This window comes from Cannabis sativa, chromosome 2 (assembly GCF_029168945.1).
Source record: "Cannabis sativa cultivar Pink pepper isolate KNU-18-1 chromosome 2, ASM2916894v1, whole genome shotgun sequence".
In the NCBI taxonomy this organism is placed as follows: domain Eukaryota; kingdom Viridiplantae; phylum Streptophyta; class Magnoliopsida; order Rosales; family Cannabaceae; genus Cannabis; species Cannabis sativa.
The window spans coordinates 3,427,516-3,446,491 of NC_083602.1; the positions used below are offsets into that span (position 1 = coordinate 3,427,516).

Genomic DNA, 18,976 nt, shown 5'->3' on the forward strand with positions numbered 1-18,976 from the left:
AAAAAATGCGGATTGAATCGGATGAACAACCCTATACTTAACTTCCATAAATATTATAATAGATACTAATAAAAAATGTTAATATAATAATAACTATTATTTGCTTGTGAATAAAATATATTTTTTTTAAAATTTCTTCAATTCCACTAATATATAATACATGTTTTATCATAATTTTTTTCATTAATTTTATTATTCTAAATATTTTAAATCATTACAGGTATATATGATTAAAGTCACATTTTTTTATAAGCAATTGAAAAGATGATGGGAAACAAATTTTCACCATAAATTTAATATATGATTAAAGTCTTAGCTAAAAATTTAAAATCTATATATCTATTCTATATAAAGTGTGCCTATACAACCGAATTCTTGGTTTATGAGAAATTCATGGGTGACTTCTTATTTATATTAAAAATAAAATGTTTTATTATTAAAAATAAAATAGTTTTTGAAAAATTCATGGATCACTTTTTATTTATATATAATAAAATAAATCTCATTAAATCAAAAAAATAAAAATAAAATAAACATCATTAATAAAAATAAAAAAATGACTCAACATCAAATCTTCAATTACACGATACATGTAATTACTCAAACATCACATCTTTCAATTATATATAAAAAAAAATGACTTTTTACGAGGGAAAATATGATTGTCTAATAGAGCTGAAACAATATGTTTTCAGTGTGATGAAAAATTAAAGCAACAATTTTGTTAATATCAAAAAGTTTAATTCAATTAATCTTATAATCTTAATTTTACTCTTTCTAGAATCAATATATGAACAATAATTTGAATTAATCTTATAATCTTAATTTTTTAATTCAATTAATAATTATTTGTCACGTAATTATTAAGTCTTTTCCCTTTAATTTTCCTTTTGTTGATGATGCTAATTTATTCATATTTTGATTTCTACAATTTTTGTGTTCAGACCATTAAGGTAGTGTTCTACTAGGGGATCTAACGAGTTTTGCCTCTTCGCTAATGGCATCTAAGAGTTCAAATTCCAGTATTGTATAAATCTTCAATTTGTTCTATTTCTTATATTAACTGAAATTTTGCTACTTTTTTTTTTTTAATTTACAACTTTATTGTTTATATCTTATTAGGGACATTCATGGAAATTAGAGTTTCTTTGAAATATACAATTAATGAGCATTACTTTTTGATCATAGTGTGTTTTCCATGGCTGAAAACCTCAATAATCTCTATCATTTGATATCAAATAAAATAAAATTATCATGATGTATATATTAGTGTGTTAAAATTGTCAAGCTGATATTTAGAATTGTTTATAATTAAATTGTTTCTTTGTCAAAATTAATATTAAGTATATTTATATGTTTATAGGTTTATCTATTTTCTCTTAGATCAATCATGCTCATATAGCAAAAAAATCATTCATATAGACATGTTATTTTCATTTTGTAATTTAGATCTTCTTAGTCATTATTTAGTTCACTTAAACCTTTTCCGATTATGGTAATTGAATTTTTGTTTCTTTTAGGTACTCCATTACAAAGATCTGTATTACATGTATTATTTATTTTTGACTATGAGGAGTCGGATTTTTTTATTGGGAAACATATAGCGTGACAAATTATTTCATATATTGAATAATTATTTTTGAATAATGGGATTCATATATATAATTGTGTATATTGAATTCTTTATTCAAATAATTATTTTTAATTTTTACGTGATTATTTATTGTTCATATATCTAGAACTTTACTTGATTAAAGTTAAGATTATAAAATTAATTAATTTGTGATTTCTTCCTATACACATAATAATAATCTCACCTAATAACTAATAATATTTTTTTCTTTAATTTTTAATTATATAACTTTCAAATAACATAGAAAAAAATTAGCATAAAATTTAGTATACGTGCCTCGCAGGTAGTTTTTTGCTAGTATATATATATCTGAGATTGATATGCTTATATACTATCTCCTAATATTAAATTTGAAAAAAAAAAAAAACAAATAATGCTAGTTTTACATATCTTTGATATTTGTTATTGTACTCCATCAAATCAAACCTTGGATTTTTTTTGGATTGGGCTAAGTGAAGTGTATTCCTACTCCAATTACAGCAAGAAATAATGCTTTTATAATACTCAAAAAGTATTATAAATATCTTTCCATAATACTTTTTATGTATTAAGAAAGACTATGTTATTAAAAGTCATGCCACCTTTCACAATATTTTCTATGACTTATACTAAAGTATTATTAAAAACTCTTTTATAATACTTTTTAAGTATAATTTTAGTATATTAATATGTTTAAATGCGCATTATCTTTATTAATTTTCATAATATATTTTTTCACTTATATTAATGAATAATTTAAGTGTACTTATTGTGTATTATTTTATTTTTTTCACAAGTTTAAATAATAATTATTATTATAGAATACTCAAAAAATAATACTTTTTTTTAATACTTTTATCATTTTATAAGCTAAAAAAATAATTATTGTTTTAATTTCATAACACATTTACTTCCCCTTATATTTTACAATAACACATTTTTTTTGTGTTATTTTATCATTCTCATAAGTCAAAGCCCAAAATATAATGAAAACTTTCAATATCATTATCCTTTTTTCCTTCATAACACAATCAATTAGAAAGACTAATTAATTTTATTTCATAATACCTGTTTTGTGATTCGAAATATCCAAAATATGAAATACAACATTCTAATAAACTAAATCTCAAACACACCAACTGATTTGGCCTTATAAATATAATAAATCTCATTACAAGAATATTGCTAAGTCTTGAAATCCAACACATCGAGACTTTCTTTGGAATTTTGATGAAAAAATCTGCAAAATAAAATATATATAACATGAATATATATATATATATATATATATATATAAAGCATCAAATAACAGGGTACATGATTGAGAAGTTCAAATAGACCGAGACCAAACCACATATCGAGTATATATCTATGAGAGCATAGCAAACCAAGACATCAGTATCAGGTACCTATTTATGAGCACAAGCATGAATTTCACTACCATGATTCACATCTACCATCTCAATAGTGCCTGTCAATATAGAACCACACTAAGTACATTATTATAATTTATAAAGTCACACAACAACATATCCAAACCAAAATAAATTACTGATCAAGATATTTTCAAATGATAAAATAAGGTAGCATTAAGAATCTTACAGTTTCGATGGAGCATCCCTGAGAACAACATCCAATGCTTGAATAGTCTCTTGAGGAGACTCATGTTGCTTGCTCTTCAAAAACTGTTGGAGATGAAGTAAATCCATCCAATGTGTTGATGTGGTGATACAAACAAACAAGTATATAAGTGATTCTAAACCAGACACCTAGAATAGAGAAGCAAACACTTATATCATATTTTGTTCTCACCTACTTTTGAGGAGCATCACTTTGCTCGTTCTTTAAAAATTGTTGGAGATGAAGTAAATCAGACCTTAATAAATTAAGGCCAAAAATATGAAATCAGAACAGATGTATTGAATGAAAATGAAACAACAACCAATACAAAATAAAATCTAACTAACTCTATACGGTAAAGTAGTATAGATTAGTTCAAATGTGTACTACTGAGAATGAAGGGCTTTATACTAAAATTTCATAACTACTTTCTGCTGAAGAAACGATGGGTCAGAGAACACTCCTATCTCCAAAATTAACTCTATGAACTTGGTCTTAGAGAATGTGAAACGCAACATATTATGTATTCCAAATCTCAATAGTTGAAGGGAAAATTCTCGGTTCATAAACATATTACTTTACAACAACAACAACAACAAGCTCTCATTCTAGAGATTCGTAAACTCAGTCGGTAGTACTCAAGAACAATAGACAAGAAAAATGAAATTTCAACAATTTCAAAAGAGAATATTGCTAGAAACTCAGTGAGTAGTACTCAAGAACAATAATCATTATAAAGCAAATTATGAACTAGGATCTGCTCTGAGACGCATCTTTCTTATTGATATAACAACTACATGTAAGCAGAAAATAAATAAATACACAGAGGTTTTAAATAATTCCTCAAGACGAGATCTTATGCATCAATTACCTCAATGAGTTTCAAAGATCCACATTCTTTGAATTTGGCATCTCTAGAATCTGAACTATCTCAATTTAGGTCCACATTCTAGAGGAATACAAACCCAATAGAAACCTGTAGAGAGAAACATGATAGAACAAACAAGCATAGAAATTGATTCCAGAGCAAACAGAGTTAAACTAATTCAGTAATTTACCTTTGGCAAAGGAAGAATCTCCTACTGCGAAACTAGATCCAAAAGAATCAAACGGAAAAATCAAAATCGAAATCGAAGACAAGAGAAAAGATTGCCGATCAAAATACATTACAAATTGCTCCTCAACTTGCTTACCAACTTACAGATTTATGTCCCCTGTTATTGTCAATTTCATGGAATCTATGGAATTTAATCAATCCCTGAAAATAAATGAATTCTATTTGATCTCATCATTATGTTTTGAACTGGGTTTCTTTATTTTGTTAAAAAATAAAGAGAAAAATTCAAACTTTACAATTGGTACAGTTATATACCTGAATGGACAGACACTGTCTTTGTAATCTACTTCATCATGAAACCAATTTCAACACCACTTGCTGTAAAAACAATCCCATATTAGTTTGATGGCAAAAGAATAAATCATAACCTAATTATTTTTTTTTTTTTTAAAAAAAAAGTACTACTAATTTTATTGAAACTGGAAATATTAGTAGTACTAACTAACCTTCATAATGAATATGTAAGCTTCTGCCTGATCTGAGCTTAAAGTTGTTAATAATAGAACACCTAATAATGTTACTAAGAAATTACAAGAGAGAGAGAAAGATAGATGTGAAGTGTTCTTACTATTATTATTAATCTTATACATACATGTACCGTAACATTATACAACCAAAAACATCAACTAGGAAAATCAAAAACTAAGCAAGAATAATTTAAAAAAATTTTATGAATTCAACAAAGATCATTTGCTCTTTTCAAAGAGGCCAAATCTTTGAGAAACTCTTTCAAGAGCTGCATTACAATCACATTTTATGAATTCAACAAAGACATAAAAGCTTACATAAATAACTTCACCACTGCCAGTGAAATTAAGACTTGGATACACAAAGTAGATAAAAAATGTGTTGTGCAGGTTTACCTTTAAATGCATCTCAAAAGCAACACCACTATCTCTATCCTCAGAAATTAAACTGTTGACAAAAATAAATAAGGGTAAGGGAATTTTATTAATGATACTAGCATTCAAGCATAAAAATTCAAGAAGGAAAATGAATACTAATGAAATTGAACTACCTTCGCTTTCCATCTCCGACATCAGTAGTGAGGACCCAATTTCCAAGACAAAACAACAAACACCTTATCTACAAACTAGAACAGATTACAAAACCATTGAAATTCTCTATTAAAATTACTTCTAAACGCACCTTTGCCAGCTTTATGGATTCAAACACATCATTATCAAGAGAAGCCAAGACTTCAATCCTGATTAAGTTAGTAAAAATAAAAATGCACGCCAAAGAAAAAAATCGCACACATTATACAAAACTTTTTTAGAGATTTTAGATAGAAATAGAAATTGAATCACCTCAGGAGATCTTTGATATGCACGCAGCTGAAATTCGCACTTCAACTGACCCATCGAATTTCGAATCGCTTTCATTTTTTATCAATCTGTAGTTCATTCGGTATCGACGGAGGTTGTTGCGAGAAGCGGAATGCAATCTACTAGAGCACACCAGCTCCATTAGAGTGATCTTCAAAAGCGAGTCTCCAATCTCCATTGCCCTATTTTGATTTCGTCCAAGAGAAATCGAGACTTCGTTATTTCCGTATAACAGTTCAGTTAGATTTAGGTTTTTGGGTTATTGTATATTTTATATTAAAAGAATAAAATAAAGGTATGAATTTTTAGATTTTTGATGCCACTAATTTTTTTTTATTAGTTAATATTCATAACTTAGATATTTAATTTTTTTATTATTAAAAAATAGAATAAAAAGAAAAAAAAAATTGGAAAAAAATAGAATAAAATATTAAAATTGATTGATTTTTTTTGAATAATGATTAAAATTGATTGATGATTGATAGTATTATTTTCTAAATATTTAAATTTGAACTTCGGTTTTCTTTTTTTTTTTAAAAAAACAAAATATCATATTATATATACGTTTTCTTTAGTTAAATTTTTTTAAAAAATTTTCTCTTTAGTTTTCTCAATTCTCTTCTTCACTTAGCGTTTCTCCATTCTCTTCTTCACTTAAAACTTTTTCAGTTAAACTTGTTTACTCCATTCTCTTCTTTACATTCTTAATTATTTTTTGGTTATCAATAATGGCTACACCTACACCATCGTCTTCTCCATCTCTGTCTACAGCATCTCCACTTCCACTCTCAACCTTTAAATCAAGAAGGTATTATTTTTAATTTTTTTAGAAAAAAGTCAATAACTTATAAATTAAACCATTATTAGTTATAGATTATAATAGTTTGTTATTTGTATATGTTATAATTATATATAGATTACTTATTTAAATATTTTGAAAATTATGTTGTAGCTTTATTTTTCATATTGTTCATTCCTGTGACTTGAAACTCATATAGAATATATTTGAATCAAAAGATTTGAAGTCGTAAAAGATGATTATTATAATGTATTTCTTTTTTCTTTCTAAATTAAGTGGTACTTGCATCATATATATATATATGTACTGTAGATTAATATTTATATAATATATAGAGGCAAATATTAAGCACTTCGCTGGTGGCATGAATAATAAATGTATATGATTTTTGGCACCTTCGAGTTAAAGATGGTGCCAAGGCATGGTCCATTATAACCTAGTAATTTAAATCTAATTAGATATATAATTGGGATACTTTTATTTCATTCCACATCTATGTTATATTTATTTTAAGCTTAGTCATCAATAATTTATATTGATGTACAAATCATAAATCTATAATATATAAACCTGATTGAGTTTTTGTGATTGAAAAGCTCTGTTTACATATGAATTTGTGATTATTTTAATTGTTGAGTTATCATTTGGATTTCAAATTTTGTTGTTATAGAAATATTCTAGAAAATAAAAAAAATATATTCTATAAAAGTATACGGATCTCAATTATTAAATTTGGAATTCTTGATTAAGGAAATTTTCTATGTATGTATCTTTAGATTTTAGAGATATTTGCATATATTATTTGAAAATACTAACGGTAAATTAAGTCTCTTATATAAGAATAATTAATAATTCTATATATAGTATACATATTTATTAATATAATCAATTTAATTGATAATTCTAAGTATACATATTTATTTATTATATTATGATATAGAAAAATCACCTCTCATAATGTCTTAAACTAGACATGTACATTAATATTAATAAACACCATTATCCATCGGTATATATTTTTTTTTATAAATAATATTTTTCAAAGTGTTATTGTTAGTAGATTTTATTTTATTATTTAAACACATGATAAAATATCTTTTTTAACAGATATTTTGATTAAGAAAATATATTTAACATTTATTATATTAAAAATATTCTTGTTTTAGTTTTAAATCCACTGACTTCTATATAATATGAATGTTTGTTTTTTTGTCTATTAAGTAATTATATTATATCTATAAATTTTTTCTATTAATATTAGGTAATATTCGATAAAGTAAAAATTATATTTTCATTATAATTTTATTTATATATATTTTTCTTTTTATACTAATAATTTTTTATTTTGGTTTTACAGTTTACTTGCTATTTTGAGTACTATAATTTTTATAGTTTATGTGGATCAAGGAACCATTGCAAGTAATGGAATTAATGGTATTGCTAGCAATGGTACTATTAATGGAAGAGGAATTCAGTAAGTTGTAATTATATTGTATACTATTCATATAATTTTTATTTTAAATATTATTATTATTAGTAAGATTATTATAATGTATTCGTATTATTATTAAGATTATTATAATGTATTTGTAGGGGTGATTTTAATTTGACAAATTCACAAGATGGATTCCTTGGTTCAAGTTATCTGATTGGTTTTGTTGTTTCTACTTTTGTGGTTGCAATTCTTACATCAAGGTAAAATTTATTTATTTTTAATAAATAGTAATAATATTTTTCAAAAATAAAACTAATTTATTATAATAATTGATATCAAAAAATTTCAGTCAAAATCGACTAAATCTTATTCAAATTGGGATAATTTTTTGGATGGGCGGCATTGTTTTGTGTGGATTCTCAAACCATTTTCAGATTCTTACTATTTCTCGAATGTAAGTTATTTAAGGTTTATTATTATATTTTTTGATAAACATATAGAAATTCCAAATAAAATTTAAATATTTATACTTTTTTTTCTATATATTTTTATACATGTGAGCAATTTACTATATATTTTAAATTTTATTAATAACAGTAATTATTCATAATTTTCTAAAAATAATTAAGGCTTTTTTTTTCTTCTAGAACGTAAGTTGTCTATTATACATACAAATATAAATATTTGTAATTGTAATAATTTTGTATGCATATTTAATTTTATGAATTATGTTTCACTAAATAACTTTCTATGAAATAGATTGACTGGTTTTGGACAAGGTCCACTCATAATTCTTGGAGCTCCCATAATTAGCGATATCGCACCACATTTGAAGGTTTTTTATCTCAATTTTTTTTAAACCTACTCATTTTTAATTAATATATATATTTAGATATTAATTTTTAATGTTTAAATATATCAGGAAGCAATGTGGATATCAATATATTATAGCTTTACAACACCAGGCTTTGCATTTGGCTATATTTACGGAGGACTTGTGAGTAACATTATTTCTATTATTTTGGATAATTTAATTCTTCTTGGTATATAAAAATTTATTTTATTTTCTTAATATTCTATATTTTGTGTGTAACATATTTAGATTGGAAAGTATTTGAACTGGCGATATGCATTTCGAATATTATCACTGTTTATGTTTCCCCTATTCATTTTAAGTCTACTGATAAAAGGTATTTTTTTTTATTTCTTATTATTGATTTATGTTTGTAATCTTTAATGTTTCAATATATATATATGTTTGGTTCTTATGGTTTTCATTATATAATTTTTAATGTGTTATTATAATGATCTGTTTATAAACTTTTTTTAGTGTCATATAATTAACCATAATGTATATAATAATTATTAAATTAAACACAACATTATGATACTTAATTTTTTCACTAACCTAATTTGTTTATAAACTTAGGTCCAAGAGATATGGATATTTGCTATGACGACAACGACACACATGCAACACGAAAGAAAGAAAATAAAAATTTCATTGCTCAAATTATGTATGATTATTTTCTAATATATATTCTTTGATTCAATATATTATTATTATTATTATTATTATTATTATTTTAACTATATATTAATTTGTGCAATATGACTTTATCATTTTTCTTTTTTTGACAGATTGAAAGTTGTTAGAATTTTTCAAGATATGAAATTGATATTTAATAAGAACTTTCTATTAAATAATTTGGGTAAGTATTTTATTTTAAAATTATTTATTATTAAATTATTAAATTACTTACTCAATCTAACATAATTAAATATTTTTTTTTTGCAGGACTTATATTTTATACCTTTGTATTAGGTGCCTATTCATTTTGGGGACCTAAAGCAGGATATGTACTTTATGAAATGGTATAAACTATTTTTTTTCTTATTTTATTTTATGAATGCATAAATTTGAAAGATATACAAATAATATTTTATTAATTTTTACTGCAGAATAATGCAGACAATATTTTTGGAGGAATGACTCTCCTATGCGGAGTAGTGGGAACATTATTTGGAGGTTGGATTTTGAGTTATACAGGAAATTCGATTAATTATGCTTTCAAGGTATATTACACACTATTCTTTATAAATATATAAATTACAACTTTCATTTTTTTAAAAGAAAATTTCAATAAAATATATATATCCTACATTATGTGGTATCATATATACTTACTATTTCATCTTTCTTTTTTATTAGAAAATTTCAATAAAATAACTATTTTCCAAATTTTAGTCAATTATTTACTATTATTTTTATTCTAAATTAATATTTAAAATCTTGCAGATTCAATCTTTCTCAACCTACTTAGGCACATTTTTATGTTTGGGTGCCTTTTTCACCACCAATAGAATCCTATTTATTGGATTATTTGGTATGGGTGAGGTTGCATTGTTTGTTGTTCAGGTATAATACAAACTATATTTTTAATATAAATTTACCATTATATATATATATATTATTGTTAGTTATATAAGTATAACAGTAGTATTAAGGATAACCAATATATTTATGTATCTTTTTCTTACTAAGTTATTGACTACTAAACTAATTGTACTTATCATTATTCTCTTTTCTAGGAGTTTTAATGGAACCATTTTTATTTATATATAATATTTTGTAAATATTTTTATTAATTATTCATATATGTTTTCTAGGGAGCTACATATTATACAAGTCTTCATTGTGTGCCACCACATACAAAGTCCACAGCAATGTTTGTTTCACAACTAATCATACACACATTGGGAGATGTTATATCTTTCCCCCTTGTTGGTCACATTCTGGTTTGTTATAATAATTTTACTAATAATTAAACACATATATATTATATAATTTATAGTAATAATAATGATAATAATTTTATTTCATTTTATTATATAGGATTGGACACATAATTGGAGAACAACTTGTATCATATTAACTTCTGTTCTCTTTGTAGCAGCTATATGTTGGACTATTGGTAAGTCTATACATATTATATTCTTTTTATTATACTTATTATAATAAATTATAATTTTACTAATTAATTGTAATATAATAAATTCTCATATATATTTTTATTTTATTAAATTGTAGGTATTTTTGTGAGTAAAGAGAACATAACTGAGGAAAGCATGGAAAGTACAAGTGAAGGACAAATAACATCATCTTCATCCTCAGTTTCTTTAGTTAATTTATGAGTTATTATTATTATTATTAAGTTTTTTTTACAAATATTTTTAGCGTACTGTATTATTAGTTTCAATTTTTCGTTTGACTATTTGTTTTTTCATAAAATAACTATTTTTTTTAAAGAAAACTTCAATAAATAATTAATGATTCATGTCTCAAAATAGTTTCTTACACAATATATGTTTCTTACATAGTATACAAAAATACAAAAAAAAATATTTACCAAACAAGTTTCTCTTTTATCCTAAATGTACACACAAGTTTTTCTTTATAGTAAAAATAAAGACCAAGTGAAATGATACAATTAATAGAGATATTCTTTAAGTTAGTGTTAAACTCCAAATTCTATTAATTTTTAACTAAATCAAAATTCTATTTTCTCAATCCTTTCCAATTTACTAATAAGCCCCTAAAATAGTGTAACATGAAACTATTGCAAGTAATTATCACATATAAATTATGTTTAAGTAACTCTAAGAGCCGAAATAACAATATTAAAGCAAATAATGAGTAACCATATTATGGCTACAAACTAATTAAACTAATTAGTTTAAAAATTTATTAAAAATGAGATAAAGAAAAAAAAAGTACTTATCAATTGGAGTTTCAACTCTTCATTAGAGTTTTTCAGAAAGTTAATAATATGCTCTCATTTCCAAATTTTCATTAACTAACATAAATATAACTTAACAAAGCATTACATAATAAAAGTCGACAAAGATATTTTTGAATGAATATGTATAATAAATAAAAATTGAAAACCATAATATTAAAGAAAGTAAAAATTATATGACACCAACTTATTTATTTTATAAAACTAAGAATGAGAGAATTAAAATTATATTTATTTATCTTATTAATTAGTTATCACTTTTTTAGTAAGTTTTATAATTATGTTACAGGGCCGGCCCTGGGCCTAGGCGGACTAGGCCCGTGCCTAGGGCCCACTCCAACCTAGGGCCCAAAACCAGCCATATAATACCTTTAAAAAAAAAAAAAAAAAAAGAGAGGCCCAGCAACACTTTATTTTCGGCCCAGTCCATTCCAGCCCACCACCCACCAACCAACCCTCTCCATTCTTCACGTGTAGAAAAAAAAAAAAAAAAAAAAAAAAAAAAAAACTGAAAAGTCACTCATGACTCATCTCTCTCTCTCTCTCTCTCAAGTCTCAATCTCAAATTCTCAATCTTCCATTCTTTCCCCCCAATTTTTTTCTCTAACATTCTTTCTTTTCTAAATTTCTAATCTCTCAAAAAAAAAAAAAATACATATACAAAAGGGCCCATTTTTTTTTAATTTGCTAAAACCGTCTTGGGCCCATTTTTTTTCAGGGCCGGCCGTTACTTAATCACAACGTAAATATAATTAAACTAATATGTTCCTTTTATTATTAATTACATGAAAAAAAAACATAATATACCTCAACTCAAACACTCAAAAACTTTAATATTTCATTAATGGTACTAATATCATAGTAGCATGAAGATGATGCTTTATATTTTTCTTGGACCTATAAATATAAAAAATATAATTATAATTAACCATATATATTATTAAATCATATATATGATAAAAATTAATAAAATAATTTCACATAATAGAAAAGAAAAATGATTAAGACAGATTTAAATTACACATATTTCTTACACACAAGATGTGTAGCTAATCTCAATCATACAATTAAAAGTGATGATCTCACTTAAAAATATAAATGGCTAATATTTATTGTGTAATAAGTGTGTGCAATTTAAGTGTGTATCCAGCGTTACTTAATAGAAAATCATGTTTAAGTCTTTTTCTCTATTGTGTTGAACTCACATTAACGCTATTTAACTCTTGTCGTCGTCAATGCTACTGTCTCTATCGACACCAACCGTGGTGGTGGTGGTCATCCAACTTTGGTTTTCTCCCAATAAGAAGACAAATCATTGTTCTTCCTTTGCAATAACTACTGCAAAAAAGACTTATATGTAAACAAAATCAGTTAATATGAATGATGTTAAGATAGTTGTTATGCTTGTGGCAATTAATTCTAGATTTATTATATTAATTTGATCAACCAAGTAATTTTGTTTTGTTTGTAGCCTTCTTATTGTTGTATTGTGAAGTTTGCCAAGGAATTAGATTTATAGATGAAAATCATAACTAAAACAATATGCATATACATAGTTGAGCTATAACAATTGTTGTAAGCAATAAATATGTAAGCAATATAGATTTTTTTTTTTTTACAATAATTATTGCAAAGAAAGAAGATTGGTTTTTGTTTCTTCATTGGGAAAGGAATAAACTTCAAGCTGTTTGAATGACTATTATACTAGCAGACAGAGGAGTTCTTTGATGTAAGCCAAACAATGAAAATTTAATTATATTAAAAGTAATTAAAAAAATTTTGTAAAAAAAATCCTAATATAATATATTTAAAGGATAATTTTAAAAATTATAAAAATACGGTACATACGGAATTTTTAATATTTTTATGATTTTTTTTAGATTTTATTTACATAAATACGGGTTTTTGGTGTATTTTTATGTTGTACTCTTGTTATATTGTTGTTGATTTTTGTTATTTGTATATTTTTCTTATGTTGTTTTCTTGTTACTTTTATGTGATTTTCTTGTATTTTTTATAGAATACCGTAAAAATATATAAAAAAAAAAACTTTGAACATAAAAATTTAAATTTTTTATAAAAATTGGTGTTTTATGTAAGAACATTGTTATTGGTGCACAACACTTAACAATATAATACTGAAGAGGGTGTTAAACACCAATAGAACCTTTTAGCAATTCTCTTTATATAATTATCCCAGTATTTAATTTACATTTAAAGTTTTTTTTAGTTATTTATTAAGATTATGTTTTGGTGGACTAAAATTTTATCACTTCTTTTCTTCTATTTTTTTCTTTCTATGGAAAATTAATTCTATTAACTATTATCTTTCGTTAATAATAAAATAACAAATCGAACAGATTCTAAGAAGTATACATATTTATTAATAATTAATAAATTTGATTGATGATTCTATATAAGAAGCATACACATTTATTTATCATTATTATATAAATTTAATTAATAATTTTATATAAGAAGTATACATATTTATTAATAATTAATAAAGTTAATTGATAATTCTATATATGAAGTACACACATTATTTATGAGATAACTTAACGAATTCACAAGATGGATTATTAGGCTCAAGTTATCTCATAGGTTTTGTAGTTGCAATTCGTACATCAAGTTAAGATTTTGTTATTTTTAATAAATAGTAATAATATTTTATTTCTTTGAGTGTTAGATATTTTTTAAATCATTATTTTACTACACATATATTTCATAAATAGTTCTTGGGAGATCCATGAGGTTTGTTCTTACACTATGTGGTATTTTATACTTACTAACTTTACAAAAATAAGAAATAAGAATGTGTGTTTTAAAAATATATTTAATTTTATGTTATTTTATTAATTAATTTTCACTTTTTTCTGTATTTTTGAAAAATAAGCATTAGGAATTTTTAAGATGTGAAAGATGGTCTTTCTTCCATTTGAAGTAGAATTAAATGCAAAATTACTTATCTATCATCTTTGCAAGTTTTTTTTTTTTTTTTAATGCCAATTGTTCTCTCTAATTTCATTTTTATAAACACTTGGTGCTTACTCACAGTAAAGTGCATGATGGCTCTCCTACTAGCAAGTCTTTTGGCAATAGAAGAGTCTTTCCTTTAGATCACACTTATGGCACGTTTACTATACAGTTATTCAGAATCGGAATAAATTAATGAAAAAATATAACCGAATAAATAAAAAATAATCGGAATCAATATTTTTAATATGTTGTTTACTAATTTTTTTTTTGGAAATGGAATAGTTGTGATTCATCTTATTTATTTTATTAGGAAACGTAATCGGAATGCTTAAATTAACTAAATTGTCCTTTTGAGTTAAACTATATTATATGGTAGTTATTTTATAAGATATGTTTTAAAGGACATAATTGTCATTTATATTTAATATTAAAAAATAAAATAAAAATAATTAAAATCCATTACTCTTAATGACATTCCTTACAAAATTGGTGGGGAAAGTTTTTCATTTCTTTTTTCCCTTATTAATCAAGTTCTCTTTTTCCTAATTTAAATAATGTAAGTAAACAAATGTAAGAGAATGATTACCTTACCATTGATTCCCATTACTTATTAGTAAACATGTCATATGTTTTATGTGAGTTGGGCTTCAAGGAAATAAAGTTAGAGGAGGACCCGACTCTAAAATATAGTTGGTCATAAAAAAAATAATATTTTAGACTTTTATTTAAAAAAAAAAAGAGTGATATTTTTTAAATTCAGTAAAAGAAAAGTATATTTTTAAGAAGAATTTTTTTGACTCCTAAACTAAGTAAGCTCTATATACAGGCTTAGTCCACCTGTACTCAAGGTCGAACTTGAGTTAGAGGGTGCTTGGCTTAAGGGAATATGAAAGTGTAAAAAATTGTTAACAATACCATTAATTAAACTTAAAAAAATAAAACTCATTTGTAACACAAACCTCTTTTGAAACACTCCCTATGTAAATTTATTTATTCAAATTGCTTAAACACTTTCAGTAAATTTTTTAATTTTGCATGATTCTTTTATATATATGTAAATACTACTTATTGGCAAATACTGGTATTGTGAGCACTCTTTCAAGAAAAATCTTATTATTTAGCTAATTTTCATCAAAATATGTCTATTTTGATTCACTGATTGTGACAAGAAATAGTTATTCGTTTATCAGTGGTATTTAATTTTGAGCATTTTCTTATTGGGTTTGCTCTTGTTGGAATTTTTTGTGAAAAAAAAAATCTATTCATGTGTGATATTTTGTTGACTGTTTTATATGTCTTTACATATTCTAAAAACTATGATGACATGGCACAACTCAAGACACCTCAAGATTGGACACTCAAGTTTGTTAGTTAATTCAGTTACTTTCAGTTGTAAACTTGTTAGCTTGTAACAGTTAATACTCAGCTCTTTATCTATAAAAACGTAGGACAGGTCTAAAATTTAGCGGGTTATAGAAAACAAAATATTTTTAGACCTTTATTTAGGAAAAAATATGATACTTTTTAAAATTAGTAAAAAAAAGGTTTATGTTTTTAAAAAGAAAAAAAAAAAATTGAGTCTTTGAACTAGGTGGGCCTTAGGCACAGGCCTAACCCGCCTATGCCTAAGATTGAGGCTATATAAAAGGATGCTTTGTTCTTTTGTAATGCAACCGAAAATAGTTTGAGAAAGAAAGTTGAGTGAACACACGAAAGAGCTATTTTTAGAGATATTCTATTAAGTAATAAATAAATTTGAATTTCGAGTATGATGAGATTTGAATGTAAATTGTAGCAAGAAAATTAGGAATGAAGAGAGAAGAATTGAGAAACTAAAGGGAAGCAGGGAGGTCTTTAAGGGTGTTTCCAAAGTGTTCATTGTCATTCGGATATTGCTTAAGGAAAAGTAATCGTCATTAATGTAAAAGTTCAAATGTCCTAATTTGAATATTGTAACACAATTATCATTATAATTTTTTTTTTTGTTGTTGAAAACACAATTATCATTATAATTTTTTTTTTTTTGGAAAACACAACTATCATTATAGTTGAAATAAGGATTCTTTGGAAGGAGTTTAAAGAGGAATAAGTTCTCTACAAATTATAGAGGAAAGTTCAAACCTCTCTACTTTATTTTTTTTCTTTAATTTCTACAATTTTTTTTCTCTCAGCATTGTTTTGTTCTCTTGTTTGTGAATTATGATTTGATTGCTTAAACTAAGTCTAAATTGAGGTTGTTATAGATATAGCAAAAGGCATGTATAGAAATATTTAAATTATAGAACAATAAATAAATTAAGATTAGTGTTTTCAATTTTTTTTTTTTGAACATTTTCAAGTACATAAATAATTAGAGAGTAATGCTTAAAAAAAAAGTGTATCACAAGTCAATAATATGATCTTTATTTATAGACTTTTCACTCCCATATAAATATAAATGACCACCATACAATTATTGGATGTTACCAACCATAAATTCAGTGTTTATAGTATTAATTGGGTGATCTGGAAGAATTTTAAGGTGTTAAAAAAGCCCTCCAAACGTTCAAAAAGCATGCAAATATATGCTAAAAAAAAACATTTACTAGTTACTAATTACCATTTTTCAACTTTGGTCAATTCTTATCTAAGGTGTTCCAAACTACTCTTACTTGATTTTGAACCATTTATACACTTTATAAATAAATAAATCAAATCTTCAACAACTATATTTTCAATAGCTATTATTCACTCACATTCATAAATAATTAATAACATTTTTTACAATTTAAGAATGATAATATGGAGAGGAAAATTACACAATTTATAATTATCATTTCTCAAGGATTTAGAACTCTTTTTTTATGATCATTATCAATACTTTGCAATTACATAATACATATTACAATTTAACAAAATTAATAATTAAATAATACACTAAATAAACTAAAAACAATGGTATTTATATATCAATTGTAATTCCACACATTTCATCAAGCTTTCTGTTAAAGTCAAAAATCTCCAACAACGATTTTTTGAATTTCCCCAAATTTCCATTAACATACGAAAATAAAACATAACAAAATACTTAGCATAACTATATGTATATATAATAAACTAGAGCAAGAAGCAAAGATGGTACATAAATATTATATGATATGAAAGAGTACTTAATAACAAGATGATAATTTCTTATATATTTGTTTTGAAGGATTAATAACTAACTGAGATACACACTAAACTTAAAAAGCTTAGAAACTCCATTATTCTTTTGTGAGTTAATATTTACTCTCTTCAAAGTGGCATAACCATTGGCACCTTGGTACTTACCAACACCACCAATAACAGCAATATGAGACTCAGTAACACCCTTTTTTCTAACCCCAAAGAACCTCAAACCATTAGCCTCATCACCATCGCCAAAACTCGCCGTTAAGGCCATCATGTGGCTACTAATCCCTCCTTCAGAGGTTGCAACATAAATCCCTTGTGCCTTTCCAATCACTACTCGCAGACTATCATCGTGATGATGAGAGTGATCAGAGTTGTATATGCCCTCCTCGATAGGGGTCACTGTCCCAAACTCCAACTCTTGGAGGGTAGCTCTAGCCATAGGGAAGGATAAGCCAGGAAAACTAAGCATTTGAGGGAACGATTCGGTTGAGGGGACACGTACTCCATCTTTGGGAGGGATTAGGCCTAGTGGTTTGGAGAATGGAAGATCATTAGTGGTAGTGCTAGTGAGTTTAGTACTTGTTGTAACATTGAAAATGTCCCTCATTAGGAATGTGATTTTGTGATGATTATGGTTGTAATTATGGCGAGTTGGGTTTGAAACTGAGTTGCCTAGAGTACGAGTTGAGGATGATTGGTTGAAGATCAAGAGAAGGATCATGCAAGCTAAGGTTATGCAAGAAAGCTTAGACATATCTTTTCTCATTCTATTACTATTGAGGATGAGTTTGTGTTGATAAGATTTTATTTATGAAATAAGTGGTGAATTTGAATAATAAGCCTAAGAAGATTTGAAATTAGATGTAGTGGTTCAGTGGGAATAAGTAGTTGATTAGGTGGTATTAGTTGGTTCTTGTGTATTTAGTATGCCAACCACAGGTGAATAGGACTATAATATAATTTTTTTAATGGAAATTAATAGAGTTTATGACTTCTTACTAATTTTTTGAGGGCTGAGTTCTTCAAAAGGAAAAAAAAAATAACAATATAGTTATTAAATTTCTCAACTCAATATAACTCGTGATATTGAATAAAAAAAAATTGTACATGTATCATGTATGATATATTTTGTT

The 18,976-nt window shown here is 25.1% G+C and overlaps 2 protein-coding genes and 1 long non-coding RNA gene across 19 annotated transcripts; 1 reads left to right on the plus strand and 2 right to left on the minus strand.

The window, feature by feature from the left end:
* Positions 1 to 2,647: 2,647 nt before the first annotated feature.
* Positions 2,648 to 5,944, minus strand: LOC115718593 (uncharacterized). 17 transcript variants are annotated; one of them, XR_009686047.1, is made up of 9 exons: positions 5,660 to 5,944; positions 5,499 to 5,556; positions 5,368 to 5,442; positions 4,796 to 5,264; positions 4,605 to 4,667; positions 4,104 to 4,490; positions 3,215 to 3,381; positions 3,022 to 3,083; positions 2,648 to 2,852 (listed from the first exon to the last, which is right to left on the minus strand). It is a non-coding gene; the product is annotated as an uncharacterized LOC115718593 (long non-coding RNA). The 17 variants fall into 17 exon arrangements; XR_009686049.1 differs by having other exon boundaries at positions 4,104 to 4,322; positions 4,434 to 4,490; positions 5,368 to 5,556; XR_009686043.1 differs by having other exon boundaries at positions 4,104 to 4,322; positions 4,426 to 4,490; positions 5,368 to 5,556.
* Positions 5,945 to 9,490: 3,546 nt separating this feature from the next.
* On the plus strand, positions 9,491 to 11,412 carry LOC115719047 (probable sphingolipid transporter spinster homolog 2). The gene is made up of 7 exons (XM_061109870.1): positions 9,491 to 9,623; positions 9,710 to 9,786; positions 9,874 to 9,987; positions 10,211 to 10,330; positions 10,582 to 10,710; positions 10,808 to 10,886; positions 11,003 to 11,412. The coding sequence occupies exons 1-7, from the start codon at positions 9,581 to 9,583 to the stop codon at positions 11,104 to 11,106; spliced, it is 666 nt and encodes a 221-aa protein (XP_060965853.1). The 5' UTR covers positions 9,491 to 9,580; the 3' UTR covers positions 11,107 to 11,412.
* A 6,477-nt stretch (positions 11,413 to 17,889) lies between these two features.
* On the minus strand, positions 17,890 to 18,609 carry LOC115719789 (dirigent protein 10-like). The gene has a single exon (XM_030648977.1). It carries the CDS (start codon positions 18,607 to 18,609, stop codon positions 17,890 to 17,892), a length of 720 nt encoding a protein of 239 aa, XP_030504837.1.
* Positions 18,610 to 18,976: the final 367 nt, after the last annotated feature.

Coding starts and splice junctions, on each gene's coding strand:
- LOC115719047 (XM_061109870.1), top strand. CDS start 9,581: ATGAAATTGATATTTAATAAGAACTTTCTATTAAATAATTTGG. Junction 10,331..10,581: donor TTGCATTGTTTGTTGTTCAG/GTATAATACAAA, acceptor TATGTTTTCTAG/GGAGCTACATATTATACAAG. Junction 10,887..11,002: donor AGCTATATGTTGGACTATTG/GTAAGTCTATAC, acceptor ATTAAATTGTAG/GTATTTTTGTGAGTAAAGAG.
- LOC115719789 (XM_030648977.1), bottom strand. CDS start 18,609: ATGAGAAAAGATATGTCTAAGCTTTCTTGCATAACCTTAGCTTGCATG.